General features: G+C 38.2%; 1 protein-coding gene and 1 long non-coding RNA gene across 4 annotated transcripts; both read right to left on the bottom strand.

Moving 5' to 3' along the window:
* Positions 1-1,050: 1,050 nt before the first annotated feature.
* On the bottom strand, positions 1,051-9,076 carry LOC308399535 (overexpressed in colon carcinoma 1 protein-like). Of its 2 annotated transcripts, none has more exons than XM_080886850.1 (5): positions 8,945-9,076; positions 6,717-6,741; positions 6,564-6,599; positions 6,291-6,367; positions 1,051-3,932 (listed from the first exon to the last, which is right to left on the bottom strand). In XM_080886850.1, the coding sequence occupies exons 1-5, from the start codon at positions 9,012-9,014 to the stop codon at positions 3,916-3,918; spliced, it is 225 nt and encodes a 74-aa protein (XP_080742976.1). In that variant the 5' UTR covers positions 9,015-9,076; the 3' UTR covers positions 1,051-3,915. The 2 variants fall into 2 exon arrangements, with proteins under 2 accessions (XP_080742976.1, XP_080742975.1); XM_080886849.1 differs by having other exon boundaries at positions 1,051-3,838.
* A 5,278-nt stretch (positions 9,077-14,354) lies between these two features.
* Positions 14,355-16,809, bottom strand: LOC308399908. Of its 2 annotated transcripts, XR_013972270.1 has the most exons (4): positions 16,517-16,809; positions 16,003-16,108; positions 15,361-15,517; positions 14,355-15,125 (listed from the first exon to the last, which is right to left on the bottom strand). It is a non-coding gene; the product is annotated as an uncharacterized lncRNA (long non-coding RNA). The 2 variants fall into 2 exon arrangements; XR_013972269.1 differs by having other exon boundaries at positions 16,003-16,809.
* Between the last annotated feature and the right edge of the window lie 573 nt (positions 16,810-17,382).

Genomic DNA, 17,382 nt, shown 5'->3' with positions numbered 1-17,382 from the left:
ACCCATTCACACACCGGTGATGGCAAGCTACATTGTAACCACAGCCACCCTGGGGCGCACTGACAGAGGCAAATGTTGTGTTTGATGGGAAAAAGCAGTAAGAATGCCAGACATTGCGAGTTTTTTCCCCCAATAATTCCTAAAATAAGTGGAAGAACTGCTCGACCAAAGCTGTGGTTGTGTAATACACTGCAGCTCAAACTGAATCACTATCCATGATGACATCATCAAAAATTCCAAAACTACAAATATATTCTGTATAACAATAATAAAGCAAATCTTTACTCTATAGAAACAGTTGGAATCATTTAGCTTTAAACCAGGTTTTTCCAGCTGCATGTGAAACAGCTGCTAGCTATCTGCTCAGCTTCACTTCAGCTTACTGAAGTCCCAGAACTGGACGTCTGCACCTTGTTGGTGCTGTTGAAGGATTTTTAATGCAACTGTCTGACCAATGATTCTAGTTTCTAGGCTAATTTAGCAGGTAACCAAGTGAGGACTCTCACTCAAAGGACTTTTTTGCTACCAGCCTTATTCACTCAGTGTGTTCAAGTGCTTTTTTTCCTACGTTTCAGCACTTTTGCACAGTGCTCAGTACCGCTGCTGGAGTTTGAATCCAGCCTTTGTCCTGATGTGTGGAGTTGTGCTCCACCTATTATCTGGATGGATATCTCCAAGTACTCTGGCTTCTTTCCATGGTCCAAACACATACATGGATCAGATTAACTCCCTTATCTTTCCAGCCCTGGAGTTTTCCTCTGTTTCTCCAGAAGCCACAGTGGAAATAAAGGAAAGGAACCAACTTACCTGAAGCTTTTGTCCTTCGAAAATTACATGCTTCATAAAATCTACTTGGAACTCAGAAAAAATAATTATCGACTGTCAGAGCGACAGTCGGACAGTTATTGTCTGTATCGTGCTTCCAACATATAACACGGAGGGTTAAAAGTGAACTTAACTGCTGGTTTTCTCCTGATGGCTTTAGACACATGGTCGTCTGATTTATTTACAGACAGAAACAAAAAAGCTTTTTACAGTTGATCTAAAACTCAAAGGTAATTAACACCATAAATGAATGCAGTTCATAAGGTTTACAGTGAATGCTAGAAAATTTTTCATCACGACTACCACCACACTTTGCCCAACATCAAAGATTTGTGGCAGATTTTCACATTTTAGAAGCTGGAAGAGCTGCATTAGAAAATCAAAATAATAACTGCCGAATGTGGATCAAGATGTCGTCCACTGAAACTTTGAGGAGAAGGAGAGAGCCGGTGTTGTGCCAAAAACTGATTTCCGGTATTTGCCAAAAACTGATTGCTTGTATTTAAACTGCTATAAATAACTTGTTGGTGTATAATATGTGAAACATATGTCAAATGTATCCCTCATGAATGATATCACATTATCTTGAGCAACAAACAACATTCCTGTAACAAGGTAGAAGCCGCAATCACTTTTTGGCAGTGACTTTTATGTATCCTTTATGTATGCAGTTAAAAAAATATTGTTGACTTTAAAAATGTCTCTTTTAAGAGTAATCTGGCCAAGAGGACAGCTGAAATTGCAACAAATGTGAAAATAGTTCTGTAAATATATTTTAAGTGGACAAAAGGGAGCTGATTGATTATAATGTAAGTGCAGTAACACAGTCACAAAGATACTTGAGAAACAGGTAATTTTTTTAAATTTTATATATAACCCCTTTGTAATACCTGTTCACCAAAGTCTATTTAGCAACATACATAACGATATTACACATAAAAAAAACAACAAAAAAACACGCAAACATTGGAAATCAGTTTTTGGCACAACACCGGCACCACTGAAGCTGGATGACGGCAGGTTTCCTGCTCAGTTTCATTTATGTGTGAATACTCTGAGGAGGCGTATAAATTCCAGGGAATTTCCTTGAACTTGTATAGTATGGTTTTTAGGTAACTAAGGTATTATTCATGTAAGATAGACAGCAACTTCTTACTCACAGGTCGTAGACTGCACCATTTTTACCCCAAGCGGATCAAAACCTATATAAAATGAGCATCATGTTTTATTCAGTCAAACTTTAGGTTTGCACCTGAGACCATAAAATCATCAGCAGGTCATAAAGGAAGTGTGAAGTGGAGCAATTTCCCCTAAACTTCATTTTCCCCTACAAGATGGGTTGCCCCCTGCTGGCCATAAGAAAGAATGCAGGTATATTCCACTTCTTGTTCCTGGGGAGCCACGCCCATTCTTTATAGTTTACATCTGTGGTTACAACAACTGGAGAAGGCAACATTTACGTCATAGTATGCCAAAGTTTGGTTGGAGTCCACAGCAAGGCCAGCATTACTGTGGCCGTGTGCAGTGAACTTTAAAATGAAATCATGAAAATAAGATGGGCTGAAGTTGCCAATTACATGCAGTCTGTGCTGATAAGGCAGTTAACTGTAGTGAAGCATTAAAAATCTGTTGCCACATAGGCACTTCATAGACTTCAAACAGAAAATCTTCCACAAATAGTGACGTAGTTGCTGCAGGACGGCAATTTAACAGCAGAATGAAACAGGCGCTGAGCAACCTGGTATTAGGAACATAACCATTCTGCAACCAGCTGAGTCCTGTGCTGCTTTGAGATGCATTGCAGATGAATTGCACTAAGTGGTGCAAAATGACTGAATGATAGCATTGTATTGGCAATCGGTCAAATTATTTGCAAACCTTCGCCAATCAATCCAAGAGCAACTGCAGACAGTCTGAGTCAAACTGCAACTGTTTGTAGACAGTCGCCAAAAGTTGATTCTGTTCATCTGGACGTAGCGTTTTCAGTGGGAGAAACGTTTCGTCACTCATCCAAGTGACTGACTGCAGGTTTCTCCAACCTTATAGACAATACATTTGCATAATGACTGAAACTAGCACCACTGAAGTAACAATGGGCTGTGAGGTCAGTTCGTTAATCATTAATATGCAAATTCTCATGACAACAACCACTGATCAAAAATCACGATTGAAGACCACTGATCAATGGCCATGAGTACCATACTGTTTATAAGGTTGGGGAAACCTGCAGTCAGCTGAGACTGAAGAACTCACTTGGATGGGTAATGAAAAGTTTCTCCCACTGAAAACGCTACATCCAGAAAAACAGAATCAACTTTTGGGGATTTACTTATCTGGATGATTGAGCATACATCAAGATGTTTGCCGACAGGTTCCATCCCACAAGGCTACCTGTGCAATTGCATTGGGATCAAATGTAATTGCCCAGAGGTTGAGAGTGTTGTATGCTTAACTTATGGGTAGTCTTTTAGTTTGCAACAAACAATTCAACTAACAAATTTCCCTATCTGCCAGAAGGTTGCCATCCTTTTTCCTCTAATGTGACTGAGCTGTAAGCTGCATATCGTGTTCTGTGAGCAGTTTAATCTCACGTGAATCATTCAAAAATCTTGAAGCCATTGGCTGACAATACAAAAACATATAAAGCATACCTAATGACTTAATTTTTCAATGACAAGAGGAGCTATGCCATAATATTCACAAAAACTGAACAAAAGTAATAGGGACAGATGACAGCTACCAATCACTCCAATGAGGCCAAATGCTGAGCTCCCACTGGTGCATCTGCCTGGAATAAAAAGCCTGCAGCGTTACGTCGCCTGAGCAGCAAACTGTGACCAATTTGAATGTCCAGGTCCAAATCTACGTCCGGACTCTCTAACCAGTTTGTCAGGGTCGCCGCAGTCAGCTGAATCAGGTGGAGTTGATCCCATTCAAGCCTCTGAGGGGACGCTGAGAGATGAAATTGGCTCTGCTGGGTGCTGCTGCTGCTCAGTGGAGACTCGGTGGGTTCCTGATGACAACACAGAGGAGCTGATGAACGCCTGCAGGGTTTCTTTTTCCTCACTCGACAAACTCTCTCACACTGTGTCATTCTTCCTCTGTACCTATCAGTTCACAGAGAAGCACAGACTGAAATAGGCTTCGATGGGCAGCATTCAATCTATACAGAGCTCTTAGTTTGGATGTCAGTGTGACCTAAAGGTCATTACTGGTATTTTCTTTCTTATTTTAGTCTGTTTGCCATGTCTTTATATTTCAAAGTGTGTTTTTCCATACTTTTCAGGTCTTTACTGGTGTCATTTTATTTTTATACCTTACACATACAGTATAAAGTATAAAAAACAGTTTTTCTATATTTTATATATTAGGGATGGGTATTGTTTAGGTTTTATCTGATACCGGTGCCAAACCGGTACTTTTGAAACGGTGCCGGTGCTTAAACGGTGCTCAAACCGGTGCTTAAAGAATGGAGAACACAAAATTGGTCCAAAAACCTCTCATGTTCAGCTGGTTTTTTTGTAAAAAGATAACAATGTTAGACTTTTCTGCAGCTATGGGGCATATATGGTATCACTCTTGGTTGGAAGCAGTGCTTAGACAATGGAAAAAACACAAACTTTATCCAAAAACTTCTCATGTTTAGCCGTTTCCCACTTTTTCTTTGGTCATTTTAGCCTTTTTGGCCAATATGTTAAATGCACTCGTAGCATCACTACATTATATAATACGGAGCTGACATCGCACACACACACACACAGACACACACATTAATAATAAAACGCTAACGAACACACAGCGTGCCCAGAGTTCTCTCTCTCCCAGGCTCTCGTGACCCTGAAGATCCAACAGGAAATTGAGGATGTGCTTGTTTACTTGTCATGAGTTCTGATCATATTTGGGATATAATGTGGGCAGAGACATTAGGTTTATGGCACTGTGGTTCCTCCTTGTTTATGTGTTCAGACTTTGCATTGCACTCATTTTCTTTGCTCCTACTCAAAACAGAACAATAGCTCCATCATAACCCCACAGCAAACAAACCAGGACGCAGAGCATAGAAACTCATACAAGGTCAAAGGAGGTCAGACTTAGTCTGGTAATCATTTATGTCATTATATTCAATTGGTTTAGATCACCTGTATGTCACAGTTTATTGGATTTGAACACGCCTGGTTTTGAAACAGCTTCCATTATGTTCTGTTCAAAAGTCTTGAGCCACCACTCATTTCTTTATATATTCCTTCCAAGCAGTCAGACTTGGAAGGTGCCCTTTACCAGTAGTTCTCCAGGTTTTCTGCGAAAAATTCTTTCAAAATTTTTCTTTGGACATTGGCTTCTTTTTTCCTCATTTTCAGTCCACTTCTTGTACATGGACATTTTCAGAGGAATTGTTTTGTTTGTTAAGCCTCTGAAATCTGACCTATTAATCATTTAAGCATAAAAAGCCACCTAACTCATGAGACAACTTAGCAAGAAACCAATCTTTAGACACCTTGTTACTAGCAGCCTGTTACAGAGACACATTCATTTTCATTTATTTAGTTCAGTTTACAAAAAATGCCAAAGATAACACAATTTAACAGACATAAAATAATATTTTTACACCAACTAGGTGATTCCCAAAGAACTGATAGCTGAAGACTTGCATACCTCATCAGAAGTGCAGTTTGTCCTTAAACCAGAAGAATAAACTGTAGAGGTGTAGGACTACGTGAAACCATTTAAGACCTGATGGAGAGATGAACCCAAATCAGAAAGTTTTGATTCTAATCTGTACATACTGTACAGAGGAGGTCAGGAGAGAGGTGTAACAGTGATCAGCCACTGGTGTTGGAGTATGGTGGAATAATGAATACAGAAATGAATACAGACGATAAAATAAATAATTGCACCCATTTTCCTATCAGAACAAATAAATGAGGGGTGGCTCAAAACGTTTGCACAGTACTGTATTTAGCAAGCACTTCAGCTGTAGACCATTGGAAACTAAGTCCAGGTGTAGAAAACCATTTAAGTTAATCCAATTTAAATGAATGAAATGCAATGTGACATTGCTGTGGGATAGATGAAACATGTCTATAAATGGGAGAATCAGCTTAGAGGTGTCTTTCTGCTTGAACATCCTTACTCAAATCCAAAAAATAGGAAATGAAAGAGGTCCCAAAGTAGATTCCCGTGGGAAAACATTAGCTTAGATCTGGATATCTTGAGGTTGCTAAACTGCAAAGACAAACTAGTTCTACAGTCTGAGTTCTCTACACGAATTTTATCCAGTTTAAAAAGAGTCCTTCCTCCTCACTTTCACCAGGTGCTGCTCATGGGTGAGATCATTGGAGTTCTCAATCTGATGTTGCAGAATCTACCCCTTATGAAAGTGTCTGGAGATCACTGCTGATGTGAAATGGTGCTGTATAAGTATAAAAAAATGAAATTGCTATCAGCTGATACTGTGGATGTGTTACCTCTGAGTGAGCCAATCTGGACTTGGGGTATGCTGCTCAGGTCTGTAGGCAACCCCACGTACACACCTCCATAGTTCCTGATCACACACACACACACACACACACACACACACACACACACACACACACACACACACACACACACACACACACACACACACACACAGAGAGAGAGAGAGAGAGTCAGCTGCACAGATCAGCTCATTAGACATATATTGGATGGCTGTGATGAATGAGATAAAAAGATTTTATAATCAAAAATGAATGACTGACTTCCGTTTGTCATCTTCTGGCACTGACTCAACTGATCTGTCGACACACACGCACACACAGAGTCAGCTGATTTACGTTAACAGACAACATGAGAGAAAGGTCAAACAACAGTGACATGTTTCAAGATGAAAATATGTTTGAAACTTTACTCACAGCTTTGATGAAAACTCAGCAGGATCTGAAGTCAGTGACAGAAACGAGATCAATCGAGAGTTAAATTCATTCCTGCTCACTGAAATCACTTTGTAAAAAAACAATTTTGACATTTTCACACACTGAAAATTCCGTATTTGTTTTATCTAGAGCAAAGAGCTACAGTGAGAAAGTAGACAGGCATGAAAACTTTACTTTGGGTATTTGTGGTGAAAACTTTGTAAAATTGGAAAAACTGATGATTTGTTTTTCAAAAGTCAGATTTAAACAGCTGTGACAGCTCAACAATCACCAATAATTTCCTCACCAGATAAATGATCTTTGACACTTTGACACATTCATCTTCCTGTCGTGTTTTATAAACTTTTCTCATTAAATCTTGATTATTAAAAGTTTCTCCCTCTCATTTCTCTCCGTCCGTCCTTTCCTTCCTTCCTTCCTTCCTTCCTTCCTTCCTTCCTTCCTTCCTTCCTTCCTTCCTTCCTTCCTTCCTTCCTTCCTCCCTTCCTTCCTTCCTTCCTTCCTTCTTCCCTTTATTTTTTTCTTTTTCTTCATTTGCTTCTTGCAATCCTTGTTTCCTTCCTTTTTCCTTTTCTTCCTTGTTCCTGTCCTTCCATGTTTCCTTTCTTTCTTTCCTTGTTCCCTTCCCCATTACCTTATTTTTTCCTTTCCAATGTTCTTATGTTCAAAATTTAGGGTATGAGGTTCCCATACTTAATCCTCAGATAATTCTAATATTTTATTGGGAATAAAAATGTGAAGCATTTCATATTAAACTGTTGTATAACATGTGCATCAGTAGCAAATATGCCCAACAGCAAAAAGGAGACACAACAAGATCACAAAAAAAAAAAAAAAACAACCAGGGGGAGACAAATTAGTTCAAAGACAACACCAACCCACCCCCACCTACCCACCCCACAAAGGTTATATCATAACTGTTTCATGACAACATCAGCCTGTTTTCTAAAAACCACACTGATGTCTGACCATTGACCTATGACCTTGACGCTCTATATACTTAAAAGGTAGATTTTTTATTATCTTTACCCAGATGACTGAGCAGAACTGGCTTCGAGATTTTAATCTATATTCATGCAGTGTGTGACTCTGTGAAAGTTTGACATCACTATGACATCATAGGATGTCTTATTAAAAAAATGAAAAAGTGTGTTGCACGGCTCCCACCATGCTCTTTAATATGATACATTACTCGATATTGTTTCTTGAATTCTTTTTTTCAAGGTCAACTTTGACCTTGGGCACTAACAATCAAGGTCAAATCCTTAGCCAACTTAACTACTCAAGTTCTCCAAGACCTCGTATAATGTTGTGAAGTTTGAAGACGATCTTTGAAAAATTGTGGGTAATATACAGTTGTTACAGATTTGTACATCTGGTGTGACCTCGACTAGATTTTCACCAAAATTAAATTAGCTCGAGCTGTTATTGGTATTGATCATCAGATAAAACCTGAACATAATATCTTGAAAACCACAGATGCTAGACTTCTAACAAACAGCCAGACAGACATAAACAAATGGAAATGATTCTCCCTCCCTTCAGAGAACAAACCAGGAGTTTCAAAAAATGCACAAGAAAAAAAAAAAACCCAACCCAAAATGAAATGGAAAATGAGGTAAGTGATAAAGACATATCAGTCCATCAGATAGTGACTCACATGACGCTTAAAAACAACCAACATGGGAGACGAATCAGCAGAAAGAGACCGAAAACAAATAATAATAATAAAAAAAACCAGACACTAACAGAAAATTACTCACAAAACCATCCTGAAGACATGCACAATGACTAAAATCACACACTAAATTATTTTGAAACAACCCAAATGATAACAATAAAAAAGTACAATCAGTCAATCCTGATTGCTTTTAATTATAGTTAAGTAAAAGCACAAGTGAACTTTGAAACAGCAAAACACCACAAACTGCAACTGAAACCTTACAGATGAATTGCTTTCCAGCGTTTCCAGGAGTGTCAGAAATCCCTGAAAACTTTAATTGATTTTGAGCAGACAGACGTGGACTCTGCTTTCACCTCCTACAGCTTCCAAAGTCAAAAACTCTACAGACTGGACCGCTAACACCTGCAGGACATAAAAAAGTTACTAAAGCACCTTTAGTAACTCTAAAAGCAAAATAAGACACCTTAAACCTGCCAGCTGCTCCATATGACTAACAGTATGTTCAGTTTTTCAGTGTCCTCACCTCTGCTGCGGTTGCTGCTGCTGTTGTTGTTAGTCATGTGTTTGGCTGGAGAGGAATTTCCACATCCCATTTCAGAAAGAAAAGGAAAAAACAGTAGCGAGAGGAGAAATGGAGCGAGAAGAGTGAGGACAAAAACGTCTCTTATCTCGCTCTTACTCTCAGCTGAAGCTCCCAGTATAGAGAGGATTAGATGATGGCAAGGGAGGGAGGGAGGGAGGAGAGACGGAGAGTGTGTTGACCCCTGCTGCTGAGGGAGTAGAACTTCAAGTGTGTGTTTCAGAGTGTGTGTGCTTTAAAATCTCTGCGCAGTTTTGGAGGAAGCAGATCAAAGTCAGCTAGAATTGATTTAATTGGTGCATTTCTGCTCAAATGGAGCTGAAACAGGATTAGAGGAAAGTGGTGACAGAAGAGTGTTTAGCGTTCCCTGAGCAGGTTGGATCTGTGGTGTCTGGCTCTTGACGTCAGCTGTTGTCGAGAAGAAAGCAGTCTGTTCGGAAGTACTTTTATTATTGTTCTTGGCCTCCAGCCTCCTTCCTCACTGCTCCTTCTGTGCTTAAACCTACAATGAGTCATGCCACCCACACTCTAACCTCACATCCAGCCTCGTTGCTGCTCTCACCTCAATTACAGGCGACAGCAAAGTGACTTTCAGGAAATAATTTATTGTTCCCGCCGTCTCCAGCAGGAAGTGGAAAATGACTTCTGGACTCGTGCTGAGAGTTTTTCATCTTCACCAAAAAGTTTCAGCGTGCCGAGTTTGGAAGATTTGATGATAAGATTTTGCTACTATAATAAAACAAGGATGACACGCTCCTTCAGCGGCTGCATTAGAGTGAACCAGAGAAACAGGTCAGAACAATTAAAAATTAAAGGAAGGAAGGATGTCTTAAGGGTGAATAATTTGGAATTACAAGCTCTATTGTATGTTCACTGATGAAAACACTCTTTCTCTGCAGGTCTGAAACAAACAACCTTCAGACCTGCAAAATGAAGCCAAAGCTGCAGTTCCTATAATGACCACTTGAGGGCTACAGCAGAATAAACAAACTGTTTTAACCTCTGTGGACAGTTCTCTTCATAACAGCTGTTCAGAGAGCAAATTTATTTTATAATGCATCTTTTTGGATTTTGTTTAAAATAATGTGCAGCTGCAGCTGAGCGCTGTCTGTAAGGCTTCTGCTTAAAAATTCAACATGGCCGACGCCATCAATGCTAACGCTCAGGCTGCAAAGATGACGTCATGCTGGCTACATCCACCAGGCTTTCATCCGACACATACATTTTTTATGTGATCTTTTATTTATACACGAACTGATGTCATGCATCATTCTTGGGCTTGTCTGCAAAACACATCCAATTCAAAAGACATTCAGGTATCGATACAAAGAGTTCAACATTGTTTAAGCAGAGAAATAATAATCAATCATAAAGCTTTCCAGCTGCACAAATCTGCCTAATTCCAGGAAACAGAGGCTGTAAATGAGAGCAGGGTGCAGAACAATCTGAGGTACAAAAGGAAAATTGACCAAACAATAGAAATTTTAGAGAAAGAACACATAACCCAAAGTGTAATTCCACATTAAGGACACAGGCGGGCAGTATTGTCATGAATGTGCTGCAGTGGGAAGTAGGAGTGAGTCAGAAAGAACCAGCATTTCCATCAACTGTTGAAAAAATAAATCAATACAAAGTTTTTTTTTAAAATTTCTATCTCTGCTCCATTTTCTTTTAGGGAAGAAAAAGTGCAAGAGCTGTCTGCTCTTTGGTCCCTCTACCATCTCACACTTCTGTTTAATCAGTTTTCTGTTTGACATTTATTCAGCTGTGTGAAAACTATAAGTTTAATCTCAGCCAAACCGATTTATTGGGGAACAAATAAAACACTGAAAAAACGCCAAACAATAACATTTTTAAGTTATCTAAGTGACTTATATATCATGTTTAACCTGAGTAGTGAAAGACCGTGGGGGGTTTAAAAACAATGTGCTGGGAGTTCGCTGTTCTTGCTGCTCTGGTGAGCCTTGACCGCCCGGTCTGCTATTGAGGTGGTGGGTAACAGATGTCTCTGAAAACGTTGGAGCACTTTTGCAAAAATGTGATATATTGATAAATCGAGCAGATATTTGAAGTTTACACAGATACATTCTCACCTGAAAATATCTTAAAAGTTTATTTTGTGACCCAGAAAGAGTAATATTAAAACTATGCAGCTGCTGCCATCGTTGTTTTCCCAAAGATTCCAAACTTACTTGAATTTTCTAAAAATGATATTATCTTTGGATCTCTAAGAAAAGAAAAGAAGCTTGAAAATGTTCTAAATGTAATAATTATTATGGGTAAATTCTTCATTCACAAATGTCGTTTTCTGAAAACAAAGCTGTCCTTTTTTACTCTTCACAAAGAACTCTGCCTCTTCTTCTCATCTGTAAAGTTTATGGACAAAAAACAAGCTCTGGATCTGTATCATATGATTAATGAACTAGATCTGTTAGAAAACCCCTAAGGTAAACCCCTCTTTTATGTCTTTTAATTATCTTTTGTTTGTTTGTTTTGTTTTTTGTTTGTTTTCTTTGCTTTTTTTTGGGATTTGTTTTTGTTTTATTTATTTATTTGCTGTTGTTTGTACTTCCTGTTCATTATCTATCTTCTGTATGTTGGAATACAGCCTGTTCTGATACTATTTCAAGTTGGGAAGAAAATCTTTGTAGAGATTGCCAGATTTGTTGTACCCCCCCCCCCCCCCCCCCCAACAATTAATGTCAACACTGATTATTATGCACTATTGTTTTTGTTCAAGGAGAGCAAAAAATATAAAACTCTCTCTCAGGTTGTTTGTTGCCAAAAATGGCCACCTTTTGTGTTTGTTCACAAAATGCTATAAAATTTATATTTATTAAAACATTATCTACTTTTACCGCCTTGACTCTGTAAATTAGCACCAGTCCTTTTCATCAAAACCAAAATTTTATCTACAGTCTTTTTTTTTTTTATCTTTAAATGCCAGTTAGGCTATATATTGGTTTCCGCCCCAGTCATAGCACAGAAACTGCTCTGTTAAGAATTACCAATGACCTTCTGATGGCAGCTGATTCTGGTCTCCTATCCATCCTCATCCTTCTTGATCTTAGTGCGGCGTTTGATACCATTTCTCTCCTGAACCGTGTAGCTTCCATTGGTCGTACCCCCCTTGCCTGGTTTACCTCCTGTCTCTCAGACCGCACTCAGTTTGTCCAATTTAAATCCCATTCCTCAACTCTCTATCCTGTTTCTGCTGGTGTGCCCCAGGGTTCAGTATTAGGGCCTCTTTTATTCATTATTTATATGCTCCCTCTTGGTTATATATTCCGAAAATATAATATCAATTTTCACTGTTATGCCGATGACACCCAGCTCTACCTTTCTTCTAAACCCAATTCATCTCTCCCACCTACCTCCCTCTCAAACTGTCTTATTGAGATTAGATCCTGGTTCTCCTCCAATTTTCTCAAACTTAACAAAGTTTTACTTGTTGGTACACCATCTATCTTAACCAAATCCCACAGTTTTTCCATTAACATTGAAAATGCTCCTACCCTTCCCTCCCCTCAGGTTAAGAGTTTGGGTGTCATACTTGATAATACTCTTTCATTCCAGTCTCACATTAATTACATAACCCGGTCTGCTTACTTCCATTTACGTAATATTAACCGACTCTGTCCCTTCCTTACTCCTCATGCTGCTGCCATCGTTGTCCATAGTCTTATTACGTCCCGTATTGATTACTGTAATTCCCTCCTATTTGTTCTCCCTAAAAGGTCCCTTCATAAACTCCAGCTCCTTCAAAATTCTGTAGCTCGGGTCATAACTTGCACTCCGTTAAGTGCTCATATTACCCCAGTTCTTCAGCAGCTTCACTGGTTGCCCATAGAAGCCAGGATAAACTTTAAAATCTTACTCCTTACATACAAGTGTATCCATAAATCTGCGCCTTCATATTTGTGTGACCTGCTCCATATCACCACTGCATCCCCCCTTCTCAGATCATCATCTGCTATTCATCTTACTGTTTCGTCCTCACACCTTATCACTATGGGGAACAGAGCTTTCAGTCGCTCTGCTCCCCGGCTCTGGAACTCTCTTCCTCCTGCACTAAGAAATATTGACTCCCTCTCCGTATTTAAGACACAGCTCAAAACACATCTGTTTAAACTGGCTTATTCGCTTTAATGCTGATTTTATCTGTTTTCACGCTCTGTTTTGTAATTTTAACTTATTTTATGTATTTTATGACTACTGTTCCTTTTATTAATTTTGTTTTTTGTAAGGTGACATTGGGTTTCTGAAAGGCGCCCTCAAATAAAATGTATTATTATTATTATTATTATTATTATTATTATTATTATTATTATTATGTATTACCAGTAACCTTTCAGATAAAAAAAGTGAAGTCCTAATGGTTTCATAAATCTTCCTATTTATTTATTTATTTTTTCATATGAGCATCGGGGACAAGGCTGTCTTACAATTGTTGAGGTCACTAGCGTGCACCCTATTTCTTCCAGGATCACTCTTCATTTGTAGGTTTTAGTGAACTCCTACTACTGTGAAGTGGTTTTCATGGGACAAAGGCATTGTATTCCAAGATTTGGGAGATTGTAGAAATGAGCATTAATGCCCTTCTTGCCATCTTTACAGAAAAAAAGTGATCTGGAAGCTGTTAGGCTTACTTACAGCAGTAGCACTTTCTGCACCTGTATAAACTCCAGGACACATTTTCTAACAGTGTTTGTTGCTGAATGTGCTGCTGCTTAGAATTTTTTTGATAGTTAATATTTTGGCTATGGTGTCTTGTTATGAAAAGTACCTGAGTAAAAGTGTTTTTAGCATGTGCTTCAAAGATAAATTTGACTGGGAAACCCAAAGCTCAATAGCCCGTATCAACAGAAATTCACTGCAGCCTGTGTAATATTTGATGCGTCATAATTTATTCCAGTCTATCTTGCAAATACATATTTGCGTTGCAATGTCATGCACAAACACACGCAACTATTAGATCCTTAAGATCAAACCTGTGTCCTCCTTTTGGTCCACTACAGTGTAGTAAGCCATCAAACGACCCTATTTGAAACTAAGAATATTACGTGAAATTGGTTGTTTGGCTAAAAATGGGCAAATGATGTCATTTGGTAAAAAAAAAAAAAAACCCCAAAACAACAAGCATAATTTTTATGTGTTGAGTTTAGAATAAAAGCAATTATACCTAAATTGCATGATTTAGCACTGTCAATAACAAGGAATTAAAAAATGTCATAATGCTTTTCAAGTAGCCAAAAGCTGAAAACAATCTAGACCCTTTCATTCCATTTGCATTAACACAGCAAAAATGGTAAAAAAAAAAAAAAAAAGAAAAGAAAAAAAGAAGAAGAAGTGGCCACAAATGGCCAGGATAGAGCCCAGAGGGTTAATGTGTAAAATGTATAAAATATTACTGATTACAGGGTAATACATTAATGTTAATAGCAACTGTAAGCTTTTTATTTTGAAGTTACAATTATAAACAATGCTGTTACATTTACACTAAATTTTTTACTATAAGTATGGAAATGGAAACAAGTGAACAACATTTTATAATAAGTTTAATTGGAATTCTGTACACTAGAAAAACCCCCCCACCAACACATAAAAAACACAAACAAACAGCCAGTGCCTTCATCTGTCTGTTAAACGTCAAACATCGCATTGACCTGTATTCCCTGGTCGTCAGCTCATGCTTTTAAAAAGAGCTCCATGACCTCTGCAAACTGAAAAACAAAGAGGAAGATGTCCCTCTACACAAAAACACTGCAGATGACAGGCCAGGCAAACATCTACTGTATTGATCTGTTTGAATGTCTCCTCATCGTGTGAGCCTTGAATTCTTTTTTTTAAAGAAGACTAAGACCACAGTGAGGGCATTTCATTTTCATGGACTTTCCACAAGCCACAGTTCCATTTAGCACAGAGGGTAGAACACATGAATGCTCTACCGAAGATTCAGAAAATGGTTTAGATGCTGGAGACAAGACAACGAGAGGGAGATGGGGCTCCACGGAGAGTTCAGTGGGGAGCAGGCCTGAATGCTGACATGACAATAAATGCCTCATGCTGTATGACCGTCATGTTACAGACAGGGCAGTGAAAGTGAACTGGCATATCATTTTGTCTGTAAGAGAGAAAAAAGAAGAAAAAAAACGACATATAATTTAAATGTAGTTGTACAGAATGCAATCAGTTTATCTCACAATCAGTTTGTACATATTAACAAAAACATCCAAGCCATCCTCATAATGAAAGCAAAATGGTGTGGATCACAAGAGCGGTCAAGAAATGTGGTGAACAGGAAAATTTATATTCATATTTATAACTTTAACTATGAGGTATATTTAATACCAACATACCTTTGAAAGGCAAAGCATTTTTAATGTGTCCACTTATATGCTCCTTAATCTTTGCCCTGACAGTAGGGCTGACAGTGGGCAGAGAGGGCAGTGAAAAACATGTTGTGCATTCCTGCAATTCTGGCTTGGAGGCAGAATTCCAAATTGATATGTGCATCTAAAACAGAGAGAAAAACAGATAAACACCATATACACATTTAAGTTCAGGTTTTAGCAGAAATAACACGTTACAGTTAGCATGTAAGAGATTTTGGGAGAAAATTCTTTACAAAAACATAATTTACAAGACACTTTTATTTGTGACATATGTATCTATTGACATATAACAGACAATTTAACAAAGGCTTACTAAAATCTGGGCAATAAAAAAGCAGAACAGAATGGAATGGAAAATATTAGTATTTATAAATATATAAATCTCTTTGTGACAAACTTTACAATGTTGATGCAGGTGGAATGAGAGACATGAATAAAGTGCAATATGCAGTAAATGGAACAATGTGCATTGATGTCACAGACAGTGAAAAGTAGTGAAGTGAATTTGTTCAATAACAAGCAAAAAACAAATATGCTTGAAATTGATCACTAAATGCTAACCAGAGGTGTCAAAAGTACACACATTCCTTACTAAAGTTTAGATACCTCGTGTCAGCTATGAAATTAGTCATCGATGATTTTGACAGTCGTAGCCAGCAGGCAGCCCGTCAGCACAGTTCTTGCAGCTTTACTTTGATTTCTCCTTCAGCAGCTTAAAGCGATACAAATTCAACACAAAGAAATTTCACTTAATGTGAAAGAAGATCTGAGTGAACAGAGGTCCCGTCTCCACAAATATCATCACAGACAAAAACATAAATCATAAAACAAGAGGCTTCAGAAGTTGCTTGGAAATCATCACATTTCTAAGTTTTCTGCTGCTGGGGTCCACAGACAGCTGTCTATGCATGGGCGGATACACTGCAGGCTAATTTTGGCTAATTCAGCATATTTTAGTTTCAAAGAAGTAGCAGCAGAGCAGGAGAAGTTACTCCTGAATGTTCGTTTCATCTTTCAACCTAAAATATAGGTCAGATAAACCAGTGTGTTCACCAAGTTTAATGTTTTCTTTTTTTTATGTTTCAGCAAACTGTGTTCAAATATAGACGGCTAAACTCACCTGTGCCAGAGACGCCATATTGCTCCTCACCTGCCCACGCCCACCCTGTAGTTTTAATTAAAGCAGATTAAAAGAAGACTTTTGTTGAGTGGATTAAACTGAACATTTTTTGAACCAAAAATGAAGAAATGGACCTGAAATGTCTGAAATATTTAAATACATTTTAAAATTGTAACCACATAGTTAAACTTTTCTTAACTAAGTTAAATTATCATGCAGTTAAGTAAAATATAATTCTAAAATTATGTAATTTTATTTTTATTTTATTAGGCAATTTACATCAAAGTATTACCTCTTCTAACTATACAATAATAATAATAATTATATCTTTTAATTTTGTAATGAGGGCAACGTGATTTAAAATATATTAACCTTCTGTGTAGGGCTGGGCGATATGGCCTAAAATCAGGGCTGGACTGGGACAAATAATCGGCCCGGGCATTTTGACAAGAGACCGGCCCACCAAAAATGTGACGCCATTCAGGGGTAAAACCGCAAAGGATTCTGGGAACTTGTGGCAAGAGGCTTTCAATTGAACTCGGTTACACAGCGATAAAAAGAAACACAAAAAATAGCCGGTGTTGTGCCAAAAAGTGATTGTCTGCCAAAAACTGATTTCCGGTATTTGCCAAAAACTGATTGCTTGTATTTAAATTGCTATAAGTAACTTGTTGGGCTATAATATGTGAAACATATGTCAAATGCATCCCTCATGGATGACATAAAGTCATCTCTCCATCTCCATCTCTCTCTCCTGCTCTTTTATTTCTCTCTCTTGCTCCATCTCTCTCTGCTGCTCTTCTGTCTCCTCTGTCACAGACTTCTCCACTTTTGATGATAAATCAGCCTGGTGCAACATGTAAGGA

The sequence above is a fragment of the Rhamphochromis sp. 'chilingali' genome, assembly GCF_963969265.1.
Source record: "Rhamphochromis sp. 'chilingali' genome assembly, chromosome: 7".
In the NCBI taxonomy this organism is placed as follows: domain Eukaryota; kingdom Metazoa; phylum Chordata; class Actinopteri; order Cichliformes; family Cichlidae; genus Rhamphochromis; species Rhamphochromis sp. 'chilingali'.
The sequence above is the reverse complement of the archived record's forward strand: the minus strand, read 5'-3'. Positions and strand labels throughout refer to the sequence as shown.

What these genes read in the sequence shown, in the direction of transcription:
- LOC308399535 (XM_080886849.1), bottom strand. Translation starts at nt 9,014, where the DNA reads ATGGGATGTGGAAATTCCTCTCCAGCCAAACACATGACTAACAACAAC. An exon ending in GCTGAGTTTTCATCAAAGCT is followed by an intron (nt 6,600 to 6,716) that starts GTGAGTAAAGTT and finishes GTGTGTCGACAG; the next exon opens with ATCAGTTGAGTCAGTGCCAG. An exon ending in CCAGAAGATGACAAACGGAA is followed by an intron (nt 6,368 to 6,563) that starts GTCAGTCATTCA and finishes GTGTGTGATCAG; the next exon opens with GAACTATGGAGGTGTGTACG.